Source organism: Sciurus vulgaris, assembly GCF_902686455.1.
Source record: "Sciurus vulgaris genome assembly, chromosome: 7".
Lineage (NCBI taxonomy): Eukaryota > Metazoa > Chordata > Mammalia > Rodentia > Sciuridae > Sciurus > Sciurus vulgaris.
Window position 1 is genome coordinate 137,719,982 of NC_136467.1, and position 21,810 is coordinate 137,741,791.

The 21,810-nt window shown below is 39.6% G+C and overlaps 1 protein-coding gene across 2 annotated transcripts in view; it reads left to right on the top strand.

Moving 5' to 3' along the window:
* Positions 1-21,810, top strand: part of FARS2 (phenylalanyl-tRNA synthetase 2, mitochondrial) — a 391,223-nt gene that overhangs the window by 38,939 nt on the left and 330,474 nt on the right. For both annotated transcript variants that reach the window (XM_079146397.1, XM_079146398.1), the window contains exon 3: positions 13,508-13,639. In XM_079146397.1, the coding sequence (XP_079002523.1) occupies positions 13,508-13,639 (132 nt within the window). The remainder of the gene's footprint in view (positions 1-13,507; positions 13,640-21,810) is intronic.

Consider the following 21,810-nt stretch of genomic DNA (forward strand, 5'->3'; position numbering starts at 1 on the left):
AACTATGGAAAGAGTCTTTTTAGAAACCTCTTTATTTATGCATTCATACACTTTTCTGAAGTCATATGATTTGGGGTTTGTGACATTTAGAAACTGGATATCCACAGGGCTGCAGGCATCACGGTATGGAATAAGCTAGACATGATCCCTGTCTTCCAGGAGCCACAGATCTTAAATCCTTTGCTCAGAAATATTAAGCGTTGTGTGGGCACAGGGTAGAGAGGCCTCTTCTGGGGCACAGCGTGCACTCCAGGAGGACAGGAGTGACAGACAGCCCAGCTGACACTTAAAGGATAAGTAAGAATTAGTCAGTGAAAGGACTGGCCATTAAACAAGGCGAGGTGGGGGAAGACAGAAAGAAAGTGTAATACAAATGCTAGTCCTTGAAAACACACATAAAACTGAATGACATTAAGGAAGGAAAACAGGAGAAGGAAAGGAAGATGACCGACAGCAAGTCTTATCCCTGTGTCCACCGATGCTGGACTAGTGAACAGGTCATTCAGTGCTTTAGCCCTCGGTTCTCTGACTTAAAAATTGAGACAATACTTGTTTCACATGAGAATAAGATGAGAGGAACATGTGAAAAGTGCCTTCTAAGTTATGGATTTTAAATGAATTTGAAGATATGTAAAAATGAGAAAAGGGAAGGAAAATTAAGGCAATGAAAGGAGAGAACTATGAGGAAGGAGGAGTACAAGCAGAGAGTGATAGTTGTGGTTGCTTTATCTCCACTGCTTCTCATGGAATGGAAAGCCCTGTGGCCCAGCTGTTGTGCTGTGGAGGTTGGCTTTAACATCCTCACTGAGGATCAGCAAATATTGAAAAGAAACACTGTGCTACACCCTGTGTAGATTGAGGATATACATTTCTCCAAATGTGATCCTGCACTCTTGTGTTATTATTTTTAACATTTGGATTTGTATAGCTTTAAAAACTGTGCACTGAGGTGAACAATTTCCAGGTAGTGGATTTCCTCATAAAGAAACATTTCTGCAATACATGATTTTTCTGCCTGTGATGCCTGTCTTGACATGGTGGGCAGGCTCATGGCTAAGATTTAGGAATTTTACCTTTTGAAATAGCAGTGAAGTAGTAGCTTCTCTTTTTCAGGCATATAGTTGCCTTATTGTTTTAAAAATGTTGACCCACACTTTTCAGTATCAGATTTCATTACAGATCAATGTTACTATTTTTATAAATCTTCACATTTACTTTCTGTTTGTAAGATGAATTAGCAGAATCGTGGAATGAAATTTAAGTAAAAATCCACCTGCTTGGAAGACATGTGGTGTTCATGTGTACTAAAGTCTGTCTGTGCAGAAAGCCTTGTAGGTTTTTGTTTCCTTGCAGCCATGAGCAGTTTTTTACCTCCATTCACACAATAACCAAATGCCCTGAAAATGCTGAGAGGCACGTCACCCACTCAGCTTTACCTCACTCTGCTGCATCTTTGCTGTGTGTACGCTGGGAGCCCTGGTCGGAAGAGCCTGTCCCTGGCTTGCTAGGCTTGTCACGTCTGCTGTGCTGCTTCTCCTGGTTCATGCTGAGCAGGGTGGGAAGGTGACATGAACCCAGACCCAGTTTATGAACTACAAGAGGATGATGGTCTGTGTCTCAGAAAGCAAATAGTGCTGTGTGTTTTCTTAGTGTTCACCCTGAATAGTAACAACCCCCTCAAGATTCTTGGCTGTTTCTCTTGACCTCTAAAGAAACATGATTTGTTCCTATTTTAGGGATTTCAGAGGCACCACTTAATTATGGGACTTTTGTTGTTGCTTCTTTTCATGTGTGTGTGTGTCTGTCTGTCTATATATGTATTTTGCAAGCTTTTGAAGAATGTCTTTGGCCCCATGAATCTGAATGTCATTTAGATCAATTATAGCAATAATAATGATGATAATAGCAACAATAGAGATAATAGCAATTTTAAACCCTGTGCTGAGCACTTTTACAAGGACTTTTTGTTGTTGTTGTTGTTGTGTTGGGGATTGAACCCAGGACTTTGTGCTTATAAGGCAAACACTCTACCAGCTGAGCTATATCCCCAGCCCAGGAATTTTTTATTTTGATCTTCGTTTGTGATGTAGGTATTGTAATCCCCATTTCTCAGGTAAGGGAAACTGACACAGAGAATTTAAAAGTACCATGTGAGGATCATCCACCCGGTAAGTGCCCTGGGCAGTTTTAACCCATGTAGTCTCATTACAGAGCCCATTGTTGAGGTCAGCATTTATGAAAGATAGAAAACAATCTGAGTAGTATTTCTGAGACTGTGAGGCCTATGAAAACCATGATGTTGAAACAAACTAGTGAGAATCAGGCCTCTCTCTAGGAACTGCCTTCTGCTCCTTTCTTTCCTCTTTTCTTCTGCTTTGCTTGTGGTAAAGCCTCTGTTAGCTGCATCATATCGAATTACATTTTGGATAACAAGGATTGCTTGAAAACTTCAACTTCACTCTTTCTGTAGTTAGTTAATCAATGGGGACTGCTTTGGAAATATTCATCAACTCTTTATATTTGTTTTATGTTCTAGGCTTTTCACCTTTTATTATATTATTGGATTCCTTTGTTCTTGAGAAAGCAAAATTAAAAATTAGAACACACTATTTCCTTGTGGCAATTTGTTGTTATTACAGCTGCTTTAGTTTCAGGGTTTTTTTCCTCTCTCCAAATGTGGTTTATTATTTTCTACTAACATTTCCATTGTACCAGCATCCTAAGGCAATTATAAGAGAGGTTATCATTTTAGAATTAGAAGGAAATAAAAGAACCCTTTAGACTGTCTTTATGATTGTGTAATTCATTGTTGTTTTTCATATTTCTCAATTGTTTTCATTTTGTACCATGTTTGGCAATCATTTTTTTCAGAGCAACTGTGATGGGGATTTAGGATTCTTAACATTTTAATTTCTCTGTCTGTACTTTAGGGTTTACAGCCCTTTTTTGGTACAATCTCTACTAAACATTGGAGTTTCCCTTTTTAATGCATTGACCTCGTAGTCCAATTTATATGAACTCGTCTAAAGGAGGGATGGATTGTGGTACTATGCTGCTGATTAGATATGTTGCTATGGGGGCACTGTGTCTTTACCTATTTAAAAGCAAAAAAGTCCATGGTGGCCATTGAGATGCATCCCCCATCACCCCTTCTAAGGAATTTCTGCTGATGGGAATGCTGGGAATTTCTGTCAGCTCTTTGGCGAGACAGCTTCAGTTGCTGAGAGTCTCCTTGCCCTAGGGTGTGCCCATTCCAGGACTGCCCACATCCAAAGACCCAAGGTGGCAGGAGTCTGAAGGTCTTTCAAGGGCCAGTTCTGATGGGTGGTGTACTGCAGACCTCTGGCAAGCATACGGCTTTGTTGGCTTTGTGGTGATTGATTTCTCCCTTTGCTCAACCAGATACCACCACCTTCCTTCCATTGATGTTGATTCCACCCCCAACCCCAGTAACCTTCTGGTCAACCCAACCTTCATAGGGACCTAGATCTGGGGTCACTCAACCAAAACATTCTAGGCCCTTGCTGTGTGAATGATGTCCCGCTCAGGAGGGAGGTCCTGTGGTCATGGTAATGAGGCTCTTATGTGTTTCAAAGCATTTTGTGTTTTTTCTGTTTATAAACTCTTGCTAATGTAAATGAATGAGAGTGGTTGGGACTAACATTTAAGTTTAGAAATGTTAGCTCTACTTTGCTCCTAAAGCTAAAACACTTGTCAGATTATCACTTTAATAATTTTTACATGGGCTGTCTTGGCTGACTGGTGCCACCTGATTTGAAGAGGGTTATCTTTTTCTCTAGTGCTCCTGGACAGTGATGTAGCAAAGCAGTCATTGCACTCAAGCAGTGCCGAGTTGCCTATGCTCACTGTCAAGCCTGAGACTTGGATCTTTATGAAATGGGGATGTATAGTATTTTGCATTATGCCAGTAGAGGTGCCCAGTGAAAACAGGGCTTCCCCTTAGGAATGAGTTAGAGAGAGAATCAGATACGTTCTAAAACTCCCCTTGTTTGGGGATTCCGATTACATATGTATTTAGCCACTTGAAACTTTTCCTTTTTATTCTCCCATGCTCTGTTCATTTTTCATTCAGTTTTTAACTTCTGATCATTTTGATAGTTTCTGTTGCAGTATTTTTCTGCATTGTCTTATTTGCTGCTAATCTAGTGCTGTGCTTTTATCTCATTCATGTGCTTCAGTTAGAAACTTCTGTATTGTCCCCATCTATACCTACCATTCTTTTAGCTTTCTGAACATATTGAGTATCATTATAATATGTATTTTTTTAAAATCTTTCCTCAGTGTGTTGTCTGTCATTTCTTGGTAAACTGCTATTTTCCTCTATTTAATATTTCTTTTCTTTTTTGCATGTCTGTTAATTATTCATAGGATACTAGCATTGTAAATTTTACCTTGTGATGCATTTGGATTTGTTTTGTTTTCCTAATAACATCTAGGAACTTTGTTCTGGGATTATTTACAAGGATTTTGATCTTTTTATGTCTTTTTTAAAGCCTTCTCAGGCAGGACCAATATAGCATTTAGTGAGGAACAGTAGTAAAGGGGCAATACCTTTCTTAGTCCTGTAGTTGATAACTTCTAAATTATGATGTTTTCCATCTGGCTTTTGGGACCAGTACTATTCCTGGTCCTCTGTGAGCACAACACTCTTCCTTCCTTTCTTGTGGCTGGTTTCCTGACCACAGGTGGTTTCCTGCACACTCAGGCATATTCACCCCTTGAATACTGAGGGGTTCTGTGACTGCAGCTCTCCAGAGCTCTCTGTGTATTGTCCTTCTTTCTTTATTCTCTCTGTTGCACTCCAGTCATCCTGATTTGTCCAGACACCCAGCTCTTCCTCTTCAACTTTGGGAGACAGCTGGGTTCTTCGGTTTTCTCCTTTCTTCCTATAGAGATGTTAGTTCTCTTCCCTCAGTGTCAAGTGTCCTTGGTGACCTGGTGTCCTATGTCTTGACTGGCATCATTTCATATCTTTTGGCTTTCTAAATTAATTGGTTCTACATCTGCAAATTCAATCAGCCTTGAATCAAAAATATTTAAAACAACATGTCCTTTCTGAAAACTTACAGACTTTTTCTTCTTGTTACTATTCCCTCAACAATACAGTCTAACAAGTGTTGAGGTAGTGTTTATATCCTGTTAAGTATTGTAAGTAATGTAGAGATGATTTAAAGTATCCAAGAGAATGTGTGTCGGCTTTATGCCAATATTATGCTATTTTATAGATAGCTTCACGAGGCTTTATTGGGTGTACCCACCAGCACTGATGCAGGAGATATAGCTGATCCAGTGCAAATGGCTTGACTCCCTAAGCCTTCCGCTTTTTAGAGCTGCAGCCCCAGGATGCACTTGGATGACATATTGTATCATCCATCTTGCACCAGCTTGGAGTTTATCCCATCCCAGCCTCTGGCCTTGAGCTTTCAGCCTCCTTCAGGCCCTAATCCAGCAAGCAGTAGGTTTCCCTGCGGCTGGCAGGCTCCTGGCTCCTCCTTTGGTCGTGGCCCAGAGTCCAGTGACCCTGTTTTATTTTCTCATTGTACTGTATTTATGTTCTGTTTCTGACCCGTGGAGATTTCTTTTATCTTTGAGCTTTACTACAGCTTGTTTTTTCTTTTCCCCTCTGTTACTGATGTGTGTTGAACAAGGAACCTGGCTGTGCCCTCTTGGTCTTCTGAGAGCACTTTGCATGGGAGCCACGACACTGTCATTTCATTCTCTCTGCCCGTGGAGGGCAGCGTGGTCTCTGCTGTCAGACACACCTGGCCCTGATCTTGGCATACTGACTTGACTTGGAATTTAGATTAGATACATAAGCAGTCTGAGCCACACTTCCTTCATCTGTAAAGTGGGAACAATGATCATGGTGCATTGAGTACGCCAGCCTTATATCAAGTGGCTGGTGAGAGAAGGCTTCTGAAATACTTAACACGGTACCTAGTACATGTAAATGAAACTCAAATGTGAGATGTTTGGTTTTTTTCATATTTTATAAAAGGGTGAGATTTTTGCTTTTTAAGATCATTCTAATTTCTATGTCATTTAACTTAAAAGTCAACTGAGTATTTATTACATACTGGGCACTGTATTATATTCTTTGCATACTTTTCCTTGCTGACTTGTCACAAAAGCTCTGTGAGACAAGTATTATTATTAGTTAAATGAAATTGAGCCAGTGAGACATTAATTTGTCCAAGATCAATTGAGTAAAAGTGGGTAGCATTGGGATTTGATCCTAGTTCTGTGACAGCTTTTTGCACCCATCATGTCCCACCCATCCAAATCTCTGTGACCAGCTTCTGCAGGCTGTGGTGTGAGTCTGTAAGGCCTCTCTGTGTAGTCTGCTTGGAATATAATTTCCTTAGGACCTGCATTGGGGAGGAGGGTTGGGGCCCAAAAGGTCTGTGCTCTGGCTCAACCTGAGTGTGGTGCTGTTGGACTCTTTCCTCTGCTGCCTGTTAAGGAGCAGGGTCTGTCACTTGTCCTAGTGCCTCCAACCCCATACCCAGATTTTAGAATGAGGGGGCCTGTTAAACTGTGTTATACTTCATTTCCAGAAATGATACCAACATCTTAAGATCCAAGCCCTAATCGGGAGGATTCCTATAGAGCTGGGTCCCAGAGCAATGAATAACTTGAGACTCTTTAACACACTGGTCTTTCTACCAAGTAAGAAACTTACAGCTGTGGGATCAGTTCCACCATCTCCAGTGGTGGGGAAATTGCTAGCTTTTTATTTTTCCCTATTTCTTTGTACATGTCTTAGCAGAGGGAGTCATTGTGGCAGAAAGAGTACTAACATCTTCTAGTGTGTGCTTGGGAGGTCCCACACCAGAGGATTTTATTACCCTCTGTGACAGGAAGAAGGTGGTGTTTACTGTTAGCTTTGTAGTGGGACTGATTTTACTCCATTTAGCAGAGTGCAGCACTGGACTCCAGGGTACATGGCTGTGTGGACATGTAGGATATATGTGGCACACTGAAGAGTCATAGTGTTGTCATTGCCATGTTTGTAAGGCCCCAGATGGGGATGAAGTGTAAACCATGAATGACTTCATGCTGCTTGTGAGGTGGGCTTTGGAAATGGAATCAACATTCATATTCCCACATGGATGCTTCAGGCCTTAAATGTGCCTCCTCTTCCTCCTAGCTACCAGTCACATGGTTGCCAGGTCCAGAAGATACTGATTCCTTCGTGAAGGGAAAGATAAGAGATGCAGACAGACAGCAAGGGACAAGGAAGGCAGCAGGAACCTGAGAATGTTGTCCAGGGCCCTCAACTGTTACATTAGCTAAGTGACAGCTGTCTAAGGGGCCAAGCTGGTGGTCTTTTATCAGTAGAGCCCTGGGTTTTCATCTGGGACCTGAGCTCTAGTATGACTCTTTCACTAATTATATACTTTGGCCTCTGTGGAAAGTATTGAGCTAATGTTAATGCAGGATGTGATCTAGCACCTAGAATGGACAATTTAGCACTACTTACTACAATTATAAGAGCATTTTCTCTTTGACCCAGCAGGGTATTTTGTTGCAGCATTGCTTTCAATACCAAAGAATTGGATATGCTCCAAGTCTTTATCCATCAGGGACGTCTATAAGTGTGGGGGAGGCACGTGGTGGAACACTTTGCAGGAGTCAGAAAAAGAAAAAAGAAGTGTTCTGTGTTTGCATGGAGAGGCCTCCAGACATTTCATTCAGTGAAAAAGCATGGTGTGCAATTATGTGTGTAGTATTCTGCTTTTCATATAAGAAGAAAATAGGAATAGATATTTATGTGTGCTTACATATTGTGATAAAAAGAAAACCTTGTAAGTTTACTGCAAACATTCAGGAGAGTGGGGAGAGAAGAACAGGGATACAAATGAGACTTCTCACAGATGACCTATTATATAGTGAGAGGTATTTTGTCAGAGAGTTTTCACTTTGAATCCTGTGAACTTACTACCTATTCACATTTTTTGTAAGAAAAATCTCTTAAGACTAGAGCAACATTGATAAATTAGAAAACAAATGAAATCAGAAAGTAAATAGCACATATTCATTTTAAAAGGCTAATGGTCCTAAACAGATGCAGAAGAGCTAGAATTGTCAAGTGCCTTTGACAGTGTCGGCTGGGTAATGACCCTGCTTAGATTGATGGTGCCAGTTTTTCAAGACTTCTTTCTAGCCAGAGGGTACCTTCCTTCTTTTTTCTCCCCACCTTCCTTTCCTTTCTTGTATACAAACTGTATCTTGTTCAGAAAGTGGGAGGAGCAATCCTGGTTTCATATTGCTGCATTCTACTCTCCCTCTGGTACCAACTAAGGGAAGACCTATTGAAAAATTAATGCCAAACAGCAATGATTAATTGCATATTTGTGTAGTCAATTTTAAAAATTATTTGCTTCAGTGGAGGGTAGCCTTGGTAGGATGTAGAAAATCACTGGTGTATGCTCTAGTTTGGACCATTCACCTGTTAAGATTTATATTTACTTCTGTGGAAGGCGGTTCTGATGGTTGTCCCATCTGTATGAGGAGTTTGAGGAAACAGGTCAAGAATCCCTTTAATTAGCTTTGAATCAGGGAACTCGAATATAGTATTGTGTTTAGTTATTATGAAGGCAGGTTGGAGGTGGCATGAAATGATGTCTAATATTATAGTATGTCGGGTAAACCACAGGAGGATGAGAATCGACCACGCCCCACCCCCGACTTTGCCGTGTTGGTCTTGCCCAGGGTGCAGATGTTGGGAAGCTGGTGCACAGAGTGGGCAGGGTGCAGTGCAGCCTTCCCCAGGCCCTTGTCCCTCCTGGCAGGGCAAGTGGTGTCCTGCCAGAGTTGAAAAAGAAACAATTCTTGCTACACATCTTCTGTGGGTGCACATCACTGTCATGAAGGAAATTCCACTTACCACTTCACAGGTCCTACTTGAGGGATTGCTTTTAGACTTTGGGGCCCCCTCATCCTTGAACAAACTCAGCATCTCCATTTAGAAGAGAAAGTGGTTGGCACTTAGGTCTCTGCCTCCCAGTTAAACCTACGTTCCTGGAGGGTCTTTTCTTGAAACCACTAAGTGAAATAGCTGTCATTATAGACAGTGTGGGGGTGAGGCAACTGGGGCCCTCATAATTTCATAGGAAAAGTAGTAGAAATCTGAGACTTGAATTCAGATTTGGACTTTCTTCCACTTGAGTCTAGGCTGAAAAAAAAATTTTTTTTGACAGTTGCTGTAATCTCACAGAATACTGAAGCCATTTTAGAAAGCTCATTTGTAAATGTGATTTACTAATTTATTGTGTCTCCCCTCCCCCAAAAATAAGTAAAAAGAAAATACCTTGACATTATTTTCCACTAGATATATAATACATGTTTTTAATTTTCCTCTGTAACTCCAATAAGAGATTTGCTGCATGCATAATGGATTCTTATGATAAAGACATGCTTACTAAAATTTCTCCTCTGTTAATGTGTAACACAAAATACAGTTTTTTTTTAATACATAGTTTTTTAATGGATACTCTACTGATTCCTGATACTTGATGTGTGAAATAAGTCATAATTCTGAGCTATTTACTTAGGATTATATATTTTATTACCAAAAGCATGTCAAGATGCCATTTTAAGCAGATATATTAAGATAGTGATTTTGAGATCCTGGGGCAAAAGACAAAAGGAAAGTATATTTTGGGACTAATATCAAAGTATTCAATAATTGATTGTACCATAGTGATTTTTTAAAAATGACCTCTATTAATGTGTCAGTATTATGGAAATTTAAATAGAATACATAAAAGAATATGGTATTTTTTTCCAAAATTACACATGAACTGATATAATTTTCTTTCAAATAATTACTGTTTGTGTTTGAAGTAGAGCCATAGACTGCTCAAAAATGGTGTTTGGCAGATTTGGCTTTTGCCTGTGTATATAAAGAAAATAAAAATGAAGACGTTCTTAAAGAGGAAATGAATAGTGTCTGAATTTGGCATTCTTTGTTGGGGCATGTGGACTTTAAAAGAAACTTAACAAAGGATCTGAGGGGGTAAGATCAATTCGGAACCACCCAGTCTCATTAGACACAGCTTTGGCCGATCTGTGTTTTCCTTTTTAATTTTTATATTATGATCAATGGATTCCCTTCCATATTATCATTAATATTTATATTCTTCCTTGATCCTGAAAGACTTGGCTAGCTTCCCTGCCTTCTCATGCTTTGCTGTGAGTAGTGTTCACCGTGGAGCCATTATTATCATTGCTACAAAGAGACACCTGTGGGATGAGCAGAAGGAAACTGAGGCTGTGGCAGCTAAGTTCTTAAACCAGAAGTGCAAGGCTCGGTGCAGCATAGGGACATTTTATCATTAGAATTTGTTCAACATTACAGACATTTTCGATCCCAAACTATAATTTTTTTCCTAACGATAGAAGCAATAAAGCAAATGCCCTCGGTTAAAGATATTAAGAGAAGAAAGTTTCTGGAGAGGGGAAGAGACCTCACGTCACTTTCCAGTTCCATCCTTGTGCTGCTCTATCACCGTCAGCACCAGTGCAGTTATAAATGGGGTCTTGTCTTTGTGGAGACCTGGCTGCCCATGAGACTGTATTCAATAGGTATTTAGCACTTAGAAAGACTGATCATGGAATGACTTTACTCAACACGTTGTTGTTGTTGTTGTTGTTATTGGGTTTTTTTTTTTTTTTGGTACCAGGAATTGAACCCAGAGGTGCTTAACTATTGAGCCACATCCCCAACCCTTTTTATTTCTTACTCTAAGACAAGATCTCACCGAGTTTCTTTGCTTTGAACGTATGAGTGTCCTGACTGAGCCTCCCCAGCCACTGTACCCAGCTTCAACACATGACTATTTTGAGTGCCTACTAATGTCTTGAAAATTTTTCTTTCCTACTTGGGGGAACCTAAGATGTTACTAGTGTGTGTTGTAAAGTTATATAAACTAAACTCTATTTAACTTGTTTGAAATAATTTTTAAAAATTGATACAGGAAAATTAACTGTGCAGAAGTCACTTACTATATTCTGAGCCCTTAGATATTTGATGATATGATGATGAACTCATGATGTTATTCCTTTGTGCTGTTGCTGTTTTTGGTAAAAGTCAAACCAGTATAAAAAGCTACATAGACAGAATTTGTTTTTCTGAACTCTTTTCATAAAATGATTTGATGCTTGCCAGGAGTTACAGAAGAGAATGTTTAAAATTATTTTGTCTGCTGGTCCTTCTGCCCTCGGTTTTATGTCCCAAGGCTTCACACATTTCTGTTTGATAGCAGGATTGTCTCTGGTGCTTTTTATGAAAATATTGATAGGGGACTGTTGGTCCCAAAGAAGGGCAGGTGCACAGGTGTACAAATACCTTCTTCTCAAATACAGCTGCAAATAAACAACTGCTCTTCACATATGAACTTCAAGTAGAAAAGTCTGAACTGCCTGGGTAACTTGTGGATTTGCCTCAGTGGTCAGCAACTGGGTCATTTTTTTTTTCCCAGTTGAAAAACGTATTGGCGAAATGTACTCAGCAACCCCAAGGAATGAAACATTGCTATGTGCAACAACATGGATGAATCTTAAAATATACTGAGTGAAAGAAGGTTGACAAAAGACCATTGCATTCTCTATGATTCCCTTTTTAATAAGATTCTGGGGAATGCCAGCTTGGCTATAGCAACAGAAGAGATCCATGGTTGCTTGGGGGTTTGGGAGGCCTGGAGAATATGTGTGGTCTGTGGCTGGGTGGGGAGAATTTCCAAGGGGCACAAGGAAAACTTTTGAGGGTGACGGTTATGGGTGTTATCCTGATTATGGTGACAGTTTTATGGGTGTATATGTTTATCAACATTTGTCAAATTGTGTATTTTCTACATGTCCAATTTAATTTTTGTCTATTATGCTGCACATATAATAAAGGGGAATATTTTACCATTCCAAACTAAAACATTTTCCATAGGCAGCAGGTAGCTGGGAAAATAAATGCAACTAAAACAAAGAGAATAGAATCTACCTTTGGAATTGGGGGCATAGGAAAGACCTATGTTTCATAATTCTACTCCCATCTGATTTTTGATTCATAGGTATAGAGCATTACTTTTTAATTGTTAAGGTTGGGGTTTTGGAAGTAGACCTGGACTTAGACAGTCATCTGCTATTTGTGTGACTTTGGGCAAGAGACTTGACCTCTCTAATTTTCCCCTCTATCTGTGAAATGGGATGGTAGAGACATAATACATGTTGAATAGATAGAAGCAATTTTGTTATTATTTTTATTCACTTTACCTTCTGATTTCCACAAAATAATCTGGAGTGAGAACATAATGATATTTTATATTCATATGGGGGTATTTTACCTTTGAAATCCAGATCCTTTACCATGGCCTTAGTGTTGCCTGAAAAAGAAAGATGCTGCCACTCTGGGCAAGGAACACAAATGATTTGTAACTGCCCACTCTCTGTGTTCTGGAACGTGGACATGGAGCTGTGGCAAGGTGATCTCTCACTGGTTTTTCAGCATTTAAGTGACCTCTGATCTTTGCAGGCTTTCACTGTTTTGAATGCATTAGTTTGTTCTTTTATTAAATAATAAAATTATTGCTAATAATAATACCATTGCAGTTGCTAGCCAGAGAAAGGATTAGATCCTGGAATAATTTCCTGAAACTATCAGAGAAAGGGCCAGGTGGCAGTTGGAAATAGGTCCCGTGGACTGGAACCATGAACATTTTTTTATAATGAACATCTGGGGGAGGAATGCATGTGCCATTTACATTTATCTTGCATTGTTTATAGATAATAGGGGTGGGTTATGCCAAGGGGAAACTTCGGGAGAGTAGGGCAGTCTATAGGGAGAAGTAACCATTGCTTCTTGATGGGGGTGGTTGGCACTGAGAGTCCAGAAAGTTTATACTAACAGTGCCGGGGTCCAGGAGCCCTGCTGGTTGGCCATGGTGGGATTTAAGTCAAGGCTTTAGCATACATTTAGGCAAGTGGAACAGTCTTTTTTTGGTTTCACCTGCAACTGTTAACTGATTAACTTCTCTTATCTCTGCCCCTACTCCCATCCTTTGGCCCTTGTAAGTAAGTATAGGATATCTCATAATTTTTCTCATATCAGTGGGTGTGCATGTGTGGATGATAATCTAGCAAAAATATAGTTGTTTTAAAAATTCTGAAATAGTGTCATTTTCATTTCTAGAAACTAAGAGAATTATCTCTTTTTCCTGATCTGGACTTAATTTTTTTCATTTGCCAGGTGGTTGCCAGAAATTGACAGATTTGGTTTTATAGGGTCCTTTTCATATCTGGAAAGACATGCCAGTTTTTCACAAGTTATAAGATTTATTGTCTCGCCCAAATATGTTGCGAATTAGTTTGTTTGCTATTTATTTTACTCAGAATGTAGTAATTGGTGTCATTTGCTGAAGGGCAGATTTGATCAGAGGAAAGGGTAGACTGCCTGCTAACGCTATTTCTTTTTTCTTTGGCACCTCTGCAGGGTTGGAGATACGATGGGTGGACTGCTACTTTCCTTTTACTCATCCTTCCTTTGAGATGGAGATCAACTTTCATGGAGAATGGCTAGAAGTTCTTGGCTGTGGGGTGATGGAACAGCAACTGGTCAATTCAGGTAGAAGAGAATCTCAGGTTTTACTGAAAGGCTCTCTAAAGGAATCTTCTGTCCTCATGTAACCTCGTAGTCACTTGCAGTCATGTCCATATTTCTCCATTGTGGTCTTTCTCTCCTTGGTGCCCGCTAGACTTATATGACACCAACTTTCTCACATCTCATTTTGCGGAGGCTTCTTTGGAGATCTTCCTTGTTAGCACTTGGCTGCTGGATTTATACTTTGATTTTGTGTTTGTTGATATGTTGCTTTCTAATTGCCCCAGAGGCATTTGATGCATGACACAAATGAGCAGTTTGTCTTCTAAACTCACTTCCAAGCCCATGTGTAAGCAGTGACTACTAGATGGAGATTGTCCTGGGGTCCCTTTTCCCTGCTTCTGTAGAAGGACATTTACTGTGTGGCCTTTGAGGGCAGTTCTGGCTCCAGATTGGTTCATGGGACCTTTTGCAGCAGAATGGAGAAGAGAAGTCTTCCTGGGTGACTAAGAAATATGGGTAGATCATGGTTAAAGATGGGGTAATCTGGTCATGGAGTTAGTGGATGAGTTGAGACAGGGTGGCATGAAGCATGGGAGTTTGTGTTGCTGGGAAACGATGTCTGGCCATCCCTTCTTACTCTAGTTATGTTATGATTTGGATGTGAGGTGTTCCCCAAAAACTCATGTATGAGAATGCAAGAAAGTTCAGAGAAGATGATTGGGTTATGAGAGACTTAACCTAATCAGTGAATTAATAACCTGAGGGGATTAACTGAGTGGTAACTGAAGGCAGGTGGGGTGTGGCTGGAGGAGGGGTGTCGCCGCTCGTTACCGCCTACAGCAACAATTGCGCGGGTATTTATCGGAGGCGGACTGGGAATAAACTACTTTTCCTATATTCGCTAATTTATAGAAGAAGAGAAACTTTGAGAGGAAGAGAGGCTTGCTTTGCTTAGAGAAAGAGAAACTTTGCTCATCAGGAAGAGAAACTCTGCTTATCAGGAAGAGAGACTTTGCTTTTAGAGGAAGTTTTTAGAGAAAGACAGGCTTCTATGCTTATAGAGAAAGTTTTAGAGAAAGATAGGCTTCTACACTTATCAGAGATCTATTTCTTCTTAGAGTTCTGCTGCTTCTTTTTAGAGGTAGGTCCCTCATCCTATGAACTAAAGGTGCTGTCTAGAGGTGCCTGCTAAACGTGCGTCCTGTGTACTGCGATCTGAGCTGCTGCTTCTCGCTGCTGCTGCTGCTGCTGCTGCTGCTGCTGCTGCTGCTGCTGCTGCTGCTGCTGCTGCTGCTGCTGCTGCTGCTGCTGCTGCTGCTGCTGCTGCTGCTGCTGCTACCTACTGCCCGCTTATATTCTCTCCAGGAGGCGGAGGGCGGGGCCACGCCAGTTGGATCAGGCGAGGAGCCAGCTGCCCTATCATGGCAAAGGTCAAAACGAGCAGGCCCGAGCAGGAGCACTCAGGAACACCTGTGAACACCTTGTGTGCGTGGACTTAATTGAATCCGGCCAATGATAAATCACCTGGGTGTGCTTATATTAATCAACCTCCTCACTGCCGAAGTGATCAAAACAACCTCCGGCTGGCCACCAGGTGCCATACCAGCGCAGCCCACATGGCACAGCCCCCAACAGAGGGGGGCATTGGAGTGTGGCTTTGGGGTGTATATTTGTATCTGGCAAGTGGAGCTCTCTCTCTTTCTGCTTCCTGATGATGTGAGTTGCTTACCTCTGCCACACTCTTCTTCCTTGATGTTGTTCAGCCTCACCTTGAGCCCTGAGGAATGGAGCTGCTGTCTATGGTTTGAGACCTCTGAAACCATGAGCCCCTAAATGAACTTTTCCTCTTCTAAAAGTTCTGTCATATATTTTAGTCACAGCAGCGAAAAAGCTGACTAAAACATGTTACCAAGTGAGGCCCATTTTGCCCGCTGCACAGAATACCAATCACTGAAATGACAAGTTTGGCAAAAGAGAGTTTTTTCATGAGGTGCTGATGCTGAGAAAGTGGGAGCCCCAAGTCTCAAATCCACCTCACTGCGGATAGGGCTCAGGGGTATTTATGGGACAAAGACGCAGGATGGTTTGAGGTTCTGGGGAAGGTGACTGGAGGCAAGGAAAGATTAATCAGTTGGTTACACGTATATGGTTGAACTTTGTGGCTTCTCAGAAGATGCATATTCAGAAAACGTCAGTGTTAGCATGATCTGCAGTTGGGGTTTTTGGCCCTCTGAAGTCAAAAGGTTCGCATCCATCAGACAACTGTTGTAGGCCCCAGTAAATTGTTGGTGATATTAGCTGGTTTGAGAGAGAGAAAAGCAGCTCCACGTTCCTGAGAAAACTGCTTAAACAATTGTTACCATAGTGACCATCCATCAGAGGTATTACGGATAGCAAAGCTGATGGGAATATACTGCTTAGCTATGTGACCTCTAAAATTGGTCATCAAATCTAGTACCTAAAAGCAAATGGAACTAGAGGGTTAACTCAGATTGTTCCTTGGTTTCACTCTTAGGTCTCCTCCATCTCAGGGGCCTGGATTTAATAGGCTCACAGATTCTTCTCCTTTCTAGTAAGAAGGGTGGTGGAAAGCCCGGCAGAGGGCCAAATGCTTCACAGACAGGTTTTGAATATTTGAAGGGCCATCCTAGAGGAGAGGGATGACCAAAGGCAAAATTGGGGCCTATAAGAATCCTGAGCCAGCTCTTGGGTAAACCCTGGGATTTTGTTACAGCTCTCTTAATTAATAGCTGTGTGTCTTCAGGCAAGTTACTTATTACCTATGATCCTTGGTTTTATCATAGTTAAAATGGACACAATCACCCCATCCTCAAAGTTACATTAATGAAGATTAATTGAGATGATATTTATAATGTGTTTGTTAGTAAAGGGTCTAGCACACAGCATACATTCAGTCGAAATTAATTGCTGATGTTGTAATATTTTAAGATTTTCTCTTGGGTACGGCTATTTATCAACAGGAAATACTTTAAAAAAGGCTATCTTGCCTGCTATAGATCAGTTTCTAAGGGGAACTAGTTACCTCTTTGATCTATACCCATCTCTGTATCTGTGATTCTAGATTGAGTTACTGGTTTTAGAGGGAAAAGAAAGAGTAATAAAAAAACTGAAAGATAAGGAAAATCAGCATGTGTGTGTATATCAGTAGAAAATACAAAATACTGGGACCAGCATTTATTCTGTCCTTGAGTTGGAGCTGATTCCCCATATCCCTGTGATCTTTTGTCTTTTAGACAGAAGATTTGAAGGAATCAGAGACTTCTTCTAGAAGTGCCTATTGTCAGGAGGCCAGGGCTAAGAAAGCCAGTATGGGGGATCAGCTTACTATCAGTTTTCCTTTGGAATTGTGCTTTCTTATATTTCCTTCACGGTTTGTATGAGTTCTATTCACACAATAATTGGCTAAATATAGTTCTCTGAAACAAATTTCCTAGTCATTTTTGAACATTAATGAGACTGCCATTCTACAATTAGATCAGCCATGTTAGGTATTCTTGAAGAGAATGGCAAAGTTAAAAAAGATACCTAAGATGCAAATGTGATTCACAGTGTTGGTACGATGTGCTTCAAGTTGTTGGGAAAGTGTGTGCATAAAATTTAAATATCTTGCTATGAAGGGAGAATAAAGAAATGGAAGAGGAGACTTTTATAAAAGAAACTCTGTGTAGGTTTGCTATTTGAACTTGAAGTTATTATGACAACATTCTGCTCTGTGTTCTTAGACGTGAATGTGTTTTGACTTCTCTAGTGAAAGATTTTAAATGATGTGCCTGGCACTCTAACTACAGACATTATTTGCAAGTACAGTTGGTTTTCTGTTTTCTGAGTTCCTAGGGCCTGAAGAAAGACTGGCTACCTATACACCATCCCTCTAGTTCAGATTTTTCTCCTACATTTTCTTTCTTCTCCTTTTCTCCCTTCTCCATTCTTTTGACTTCCCTTCCTCCTCCCCATTCCCTTCTGTTTTTAAAAGAGAACTTCTAAACAACAAATTGATGGCTATAGATCCTCCTTTATGGTTCTTATTTCTATTAGGTCAAGTACTGAAATGCAGAAACTGAAGAAACCATCAATGGAACAATGGTAGTAGTAGACATAATTTGAGCCTTTCCTGTATGCCATCATCTCAAAAAGTGTGCTTTTTATGCTTTCCATTTCACCTTGATTAGAGGACTCTGAGGTGGATGCTGTTGTTACCCCCATTTTTCCAAGCCTGAGAAAAGTGATCTGGATCAAATGGCTAGATTGCTATTGCAACTTCCCCAAGACTTTCTGATAACAGTTAACCATGATACGATGCAACCCAAATTGTGGATTGCATGACTAAAATTTATTTCTGTTAAGTTGTTTGAACTAACATAGATTGAAGTACTGAAACAGTAAAGCAAACAACAAACAAAACTTCACTTGTTCTGTAAGTTGTTACCCCTGAAGAAGGGCTCAGCCACCTGTGTCACCTTCTGTGAAAGAGTGCATTTAATTAGAGCATGAAGTTAGACTGCTCACTTAAACAGAGCCAACATTTCCTCACACACTGAGGTTGACTGTGGCATATATGTGTTTTCATGAGTGGAATGAGACTTCTCCTAAGGGCTTGTGGAATCTTGCTTTATTGCTTCTTCCTTAAGTTACAGAATCTTCACCATCACTTTCAGACTCCTTAGAGTTAGTAATTGTGATGAGTGGTGACCATTTTCTTGATAATTTCGTTGTGTTTTTCCTCAGAAAGGTATTATGAGGACAGTACTGAGCCTTATCCCCAAATACTACACACTTGTTTCTCACTGGGCTGACTCAGGACGCTTCTGCCTTTTCATATGGTATGTGGAGCACAAATAACTAAAGCCATCCCCAGTGATGACTGTGGGCTGTGCTTGTGCCAGGAAGGAATTTACCACTTATTGAGCCCCTGTGATGTTTAGAAGATTGTACGTAGGCCAAGGGGGAGAAAAAGCTGTGTAGTAGAAAATAACTTACAAAATGAATCTAGCTCCTTACCACCTCATTAAAATTTTAAAATTGACTTTTTTTCGGAAACATGCATGAAAAGTTTCCAGCTTTAAACAGTCATTAGTTGTTCATTCATCAAGTATTTTTTAAAGTCCTCCTAAGGCTAAAGAAAATAAAAATCAGTGGGCAGACTGGCAGGGCTGGGGAGGGATTAGAGAAGATTGTGCCAGGACTTTGTGCTAATTACATTCAGCCTAGGGTATAGTTAGTACAGGACTTTGTAATATGCACCTCAGAATAAGTTAATTTCCTCTTTACAAAGTTATTTGCTTTGTCTTGCTTGGTTGCCCAGTTGGCATATACAACACTGCATTTCCTTTATGAGCGTGAATCTATTTCCAGTTTAGTCTTTTCTTTGATATCTGCTCTCACTAACTTCTACATGCATATATATGGTTTAGTATTATTAATCTAAGATGGTAGACTTTCAAATGGCAAAGGCCAAGCCTGAACCAAGGCATGGTTAGGTTCAAGTAGGTGTGTTCTTTATATATTTGTCATCTTTGTGTGGAAGGCAATATGCTATACACAGAGGAAGCTACAGAAATGGATGTCTTTTGCCTGTGAAAACTTACAAAGGTGGTAGGCACTAGTATAGTTTAGATCTGGAATCCCCTCAAACTTCGTGTATTTAAAGTTTGGTCCTTAGCTTGGTGCTGTTGGGAGGTGGTAAAACCACTAAGAGGTGAAACCTGGTGGAAGTAAGTTAGATAATTGGGGGCATGCCCCTGAAGAGAATATTGGGACCCTGGCCCCTTCATGTTTCTATCTCTCTGCTTCCTGGTCATTGTGTTTGTGAGTACTTCCTCTATCACATGCTCCCATCAAGACTGTCTTACGATAGGCCCAAAGACAGTGGATCAACCCACTATAGATTGAAACCTGCAAAACTGGGAGCCCAAATAAACCTTTTGTTTTAGGAGTTGATTATCTTGGGTATTTTGTGACAGTAATGGAAAACTGACAAACACAGGTAAGTAAGATTATATCAATTGTACCTGTAAGTTCCAGTTTTGAGAATAAGCTTTGTAAGATGAAAAGGGGCTTAATTATGTCCGTTGAATTAGTGGAGGCTTCATAGAGGGGAGGTGACCTTTGAATTGGGCCTTAAACAGTGATTTTCAGATATGTGATTAGTAATCACTTGGAGAGCTTATTTAACTTTTTTGCTCTTAGAATATCAGAGTCTGTAGGTCTCACATGGGGCCTGGGATGTATGGTTTAAACAAGTACCCTAGGTAATTCTTGTGAATAACCCACACTCAGATAAGGCTTTAACCTAAACGCCTTTTGTCTTTAGGATAGGTTGAATATTTTCCCCAATTTTACTGTGGTGTTGTTAAGGTATAATGAAATGCACATTTTAAAAGTACATAATTTGATCCATTTTGACATTTTTATATTCCTGTGAAGCCATCACCACAATGTTCACGATAATGAATGTTTTTATCACACATCACTGTTTCCTTGTGTTCTTTTTGCAATCTGCCACTCCTTACAGCCTATCTTCAGGCTGGTATACCTGTTGTCATTTTAGATGAGTTTTCTTTTTCTTGTGTATCATACAAATTAAATTGTTGTATGTACCAGTTCATTACTTTTTATTTGTTTGCTATTCCACTGTATTGACATACCCCAATTTGTTTATCCATTCATTTGTTGATGGACTTTTGGGTTGTTTCCAGTTTGGGGCTATTCAATGTGAAAGTGCTATAAATATTTGTATGAAATCCTTTGCAAGGGTATGTTTGCATTTCTCTTGAGAAGAAACCTATGAGTCAAATGTTCTGTAAATGTCAATTACATCAAAGTAATTGCCTAGTGTTGTTCAGCTCTTCTGTGCCTACTGATTTTTTTTTTGTTGTTCTCAGTATTCTGTCAGCAGCTCAGAAAAGTATTTTTTACTATGATTATGGAGTTGTCTGTTTTGCCCTTTTATTCTGTCAATTTTTCTTCATGTTTTTTTGAAGCTATATTATTAGGTGCATGCCTTTTTATAGCTGTTATGCTTTTCTGGAAGAATTGCTCCTTTTATCTTCATGAAATCTATCTTTATATTTGATTCTCTTTTTCTTGAAGTTTGGTTTATTTATATTAAAATATCAATTTCAGCCTATTTTCTTCCCTCCCTAGTTACAGTTACATATGTTATGTCAGCATACATTGAAAACCTCATCAAGTGTTACACTTTTTTCTTAAATAGTTCTATGCATTTTAAAGTACTTAAGGTCGAAATAGTATTTTTTGTTTTCATATGGTTATTTACCATTTTTCTTGCTCTTTTTCACTTTCAATGATTCTTGCTTTCTTCTAGTATTTTTCCCCTTTGGTATGAAAATTTTTGGTTGGCATTTTCCTATAAACCCTGTGTGCTGGCAATGAATTCATTAGTAATTCTTTTTTTTGAGCATGTCTTCATTTCCTCTTTATCATGAAGGATATTTTTATTGAATGCAGAATTATGGATTGATGCATTTTTTCCTCTTAGTTATTTAATGATGTTTTTCATTGTCTTCTGTCACTATGATTTCTGAAGGAAGAAAACAATTCTTTTTATCATTGTTCACCTCTGTATACTTATTGTCTTTTTGTAGTTACTTTCAGGATTTTTTTTTTTTTTTTCTCTGTGGTTTCAACAGTGTGATTTTGATATTTCTAGGTATGGTTTTCTTTGAGTTTCTTTAGTACTCATGTTAAATCTTTGATTTTGCTCTAGGAGATCCTGAGATTTTTATTCACACCCTCCCCCCTTCATCTTTTACTGTGTTTTTCAGACTGGGTAGTTTCTTGGATCCATATTTATGTTTTTCCTTCTGTTGTCTTTTGTCTCCATTCTACTGCATTGTAAGTTTCCTTTTTAAAAGAATATTTAAATCTATCAGTGTAAATTATACTCAACAGCAAAATTTACAATAACCTAAAAAGTCCTAACAGTGTAGAGGTAAATGTACCACTAATGACTTCTCTAAAATAAGTTTCTTGCTTTAGATCTTTCTTGTTTGTTTTAAAAATGGTATTTGGCTTAGTTTCACAGTTTCTAGTTTTCTTTGCTATCAAGCATATTTTTCTTTACTTAGAGCAAAATTAAATAGTTGCTTTAAAGAATCTGATAATTTCAACAAGTGAGTTTTTTCAAGGTTGACTTATGTGAAAAGTTGATC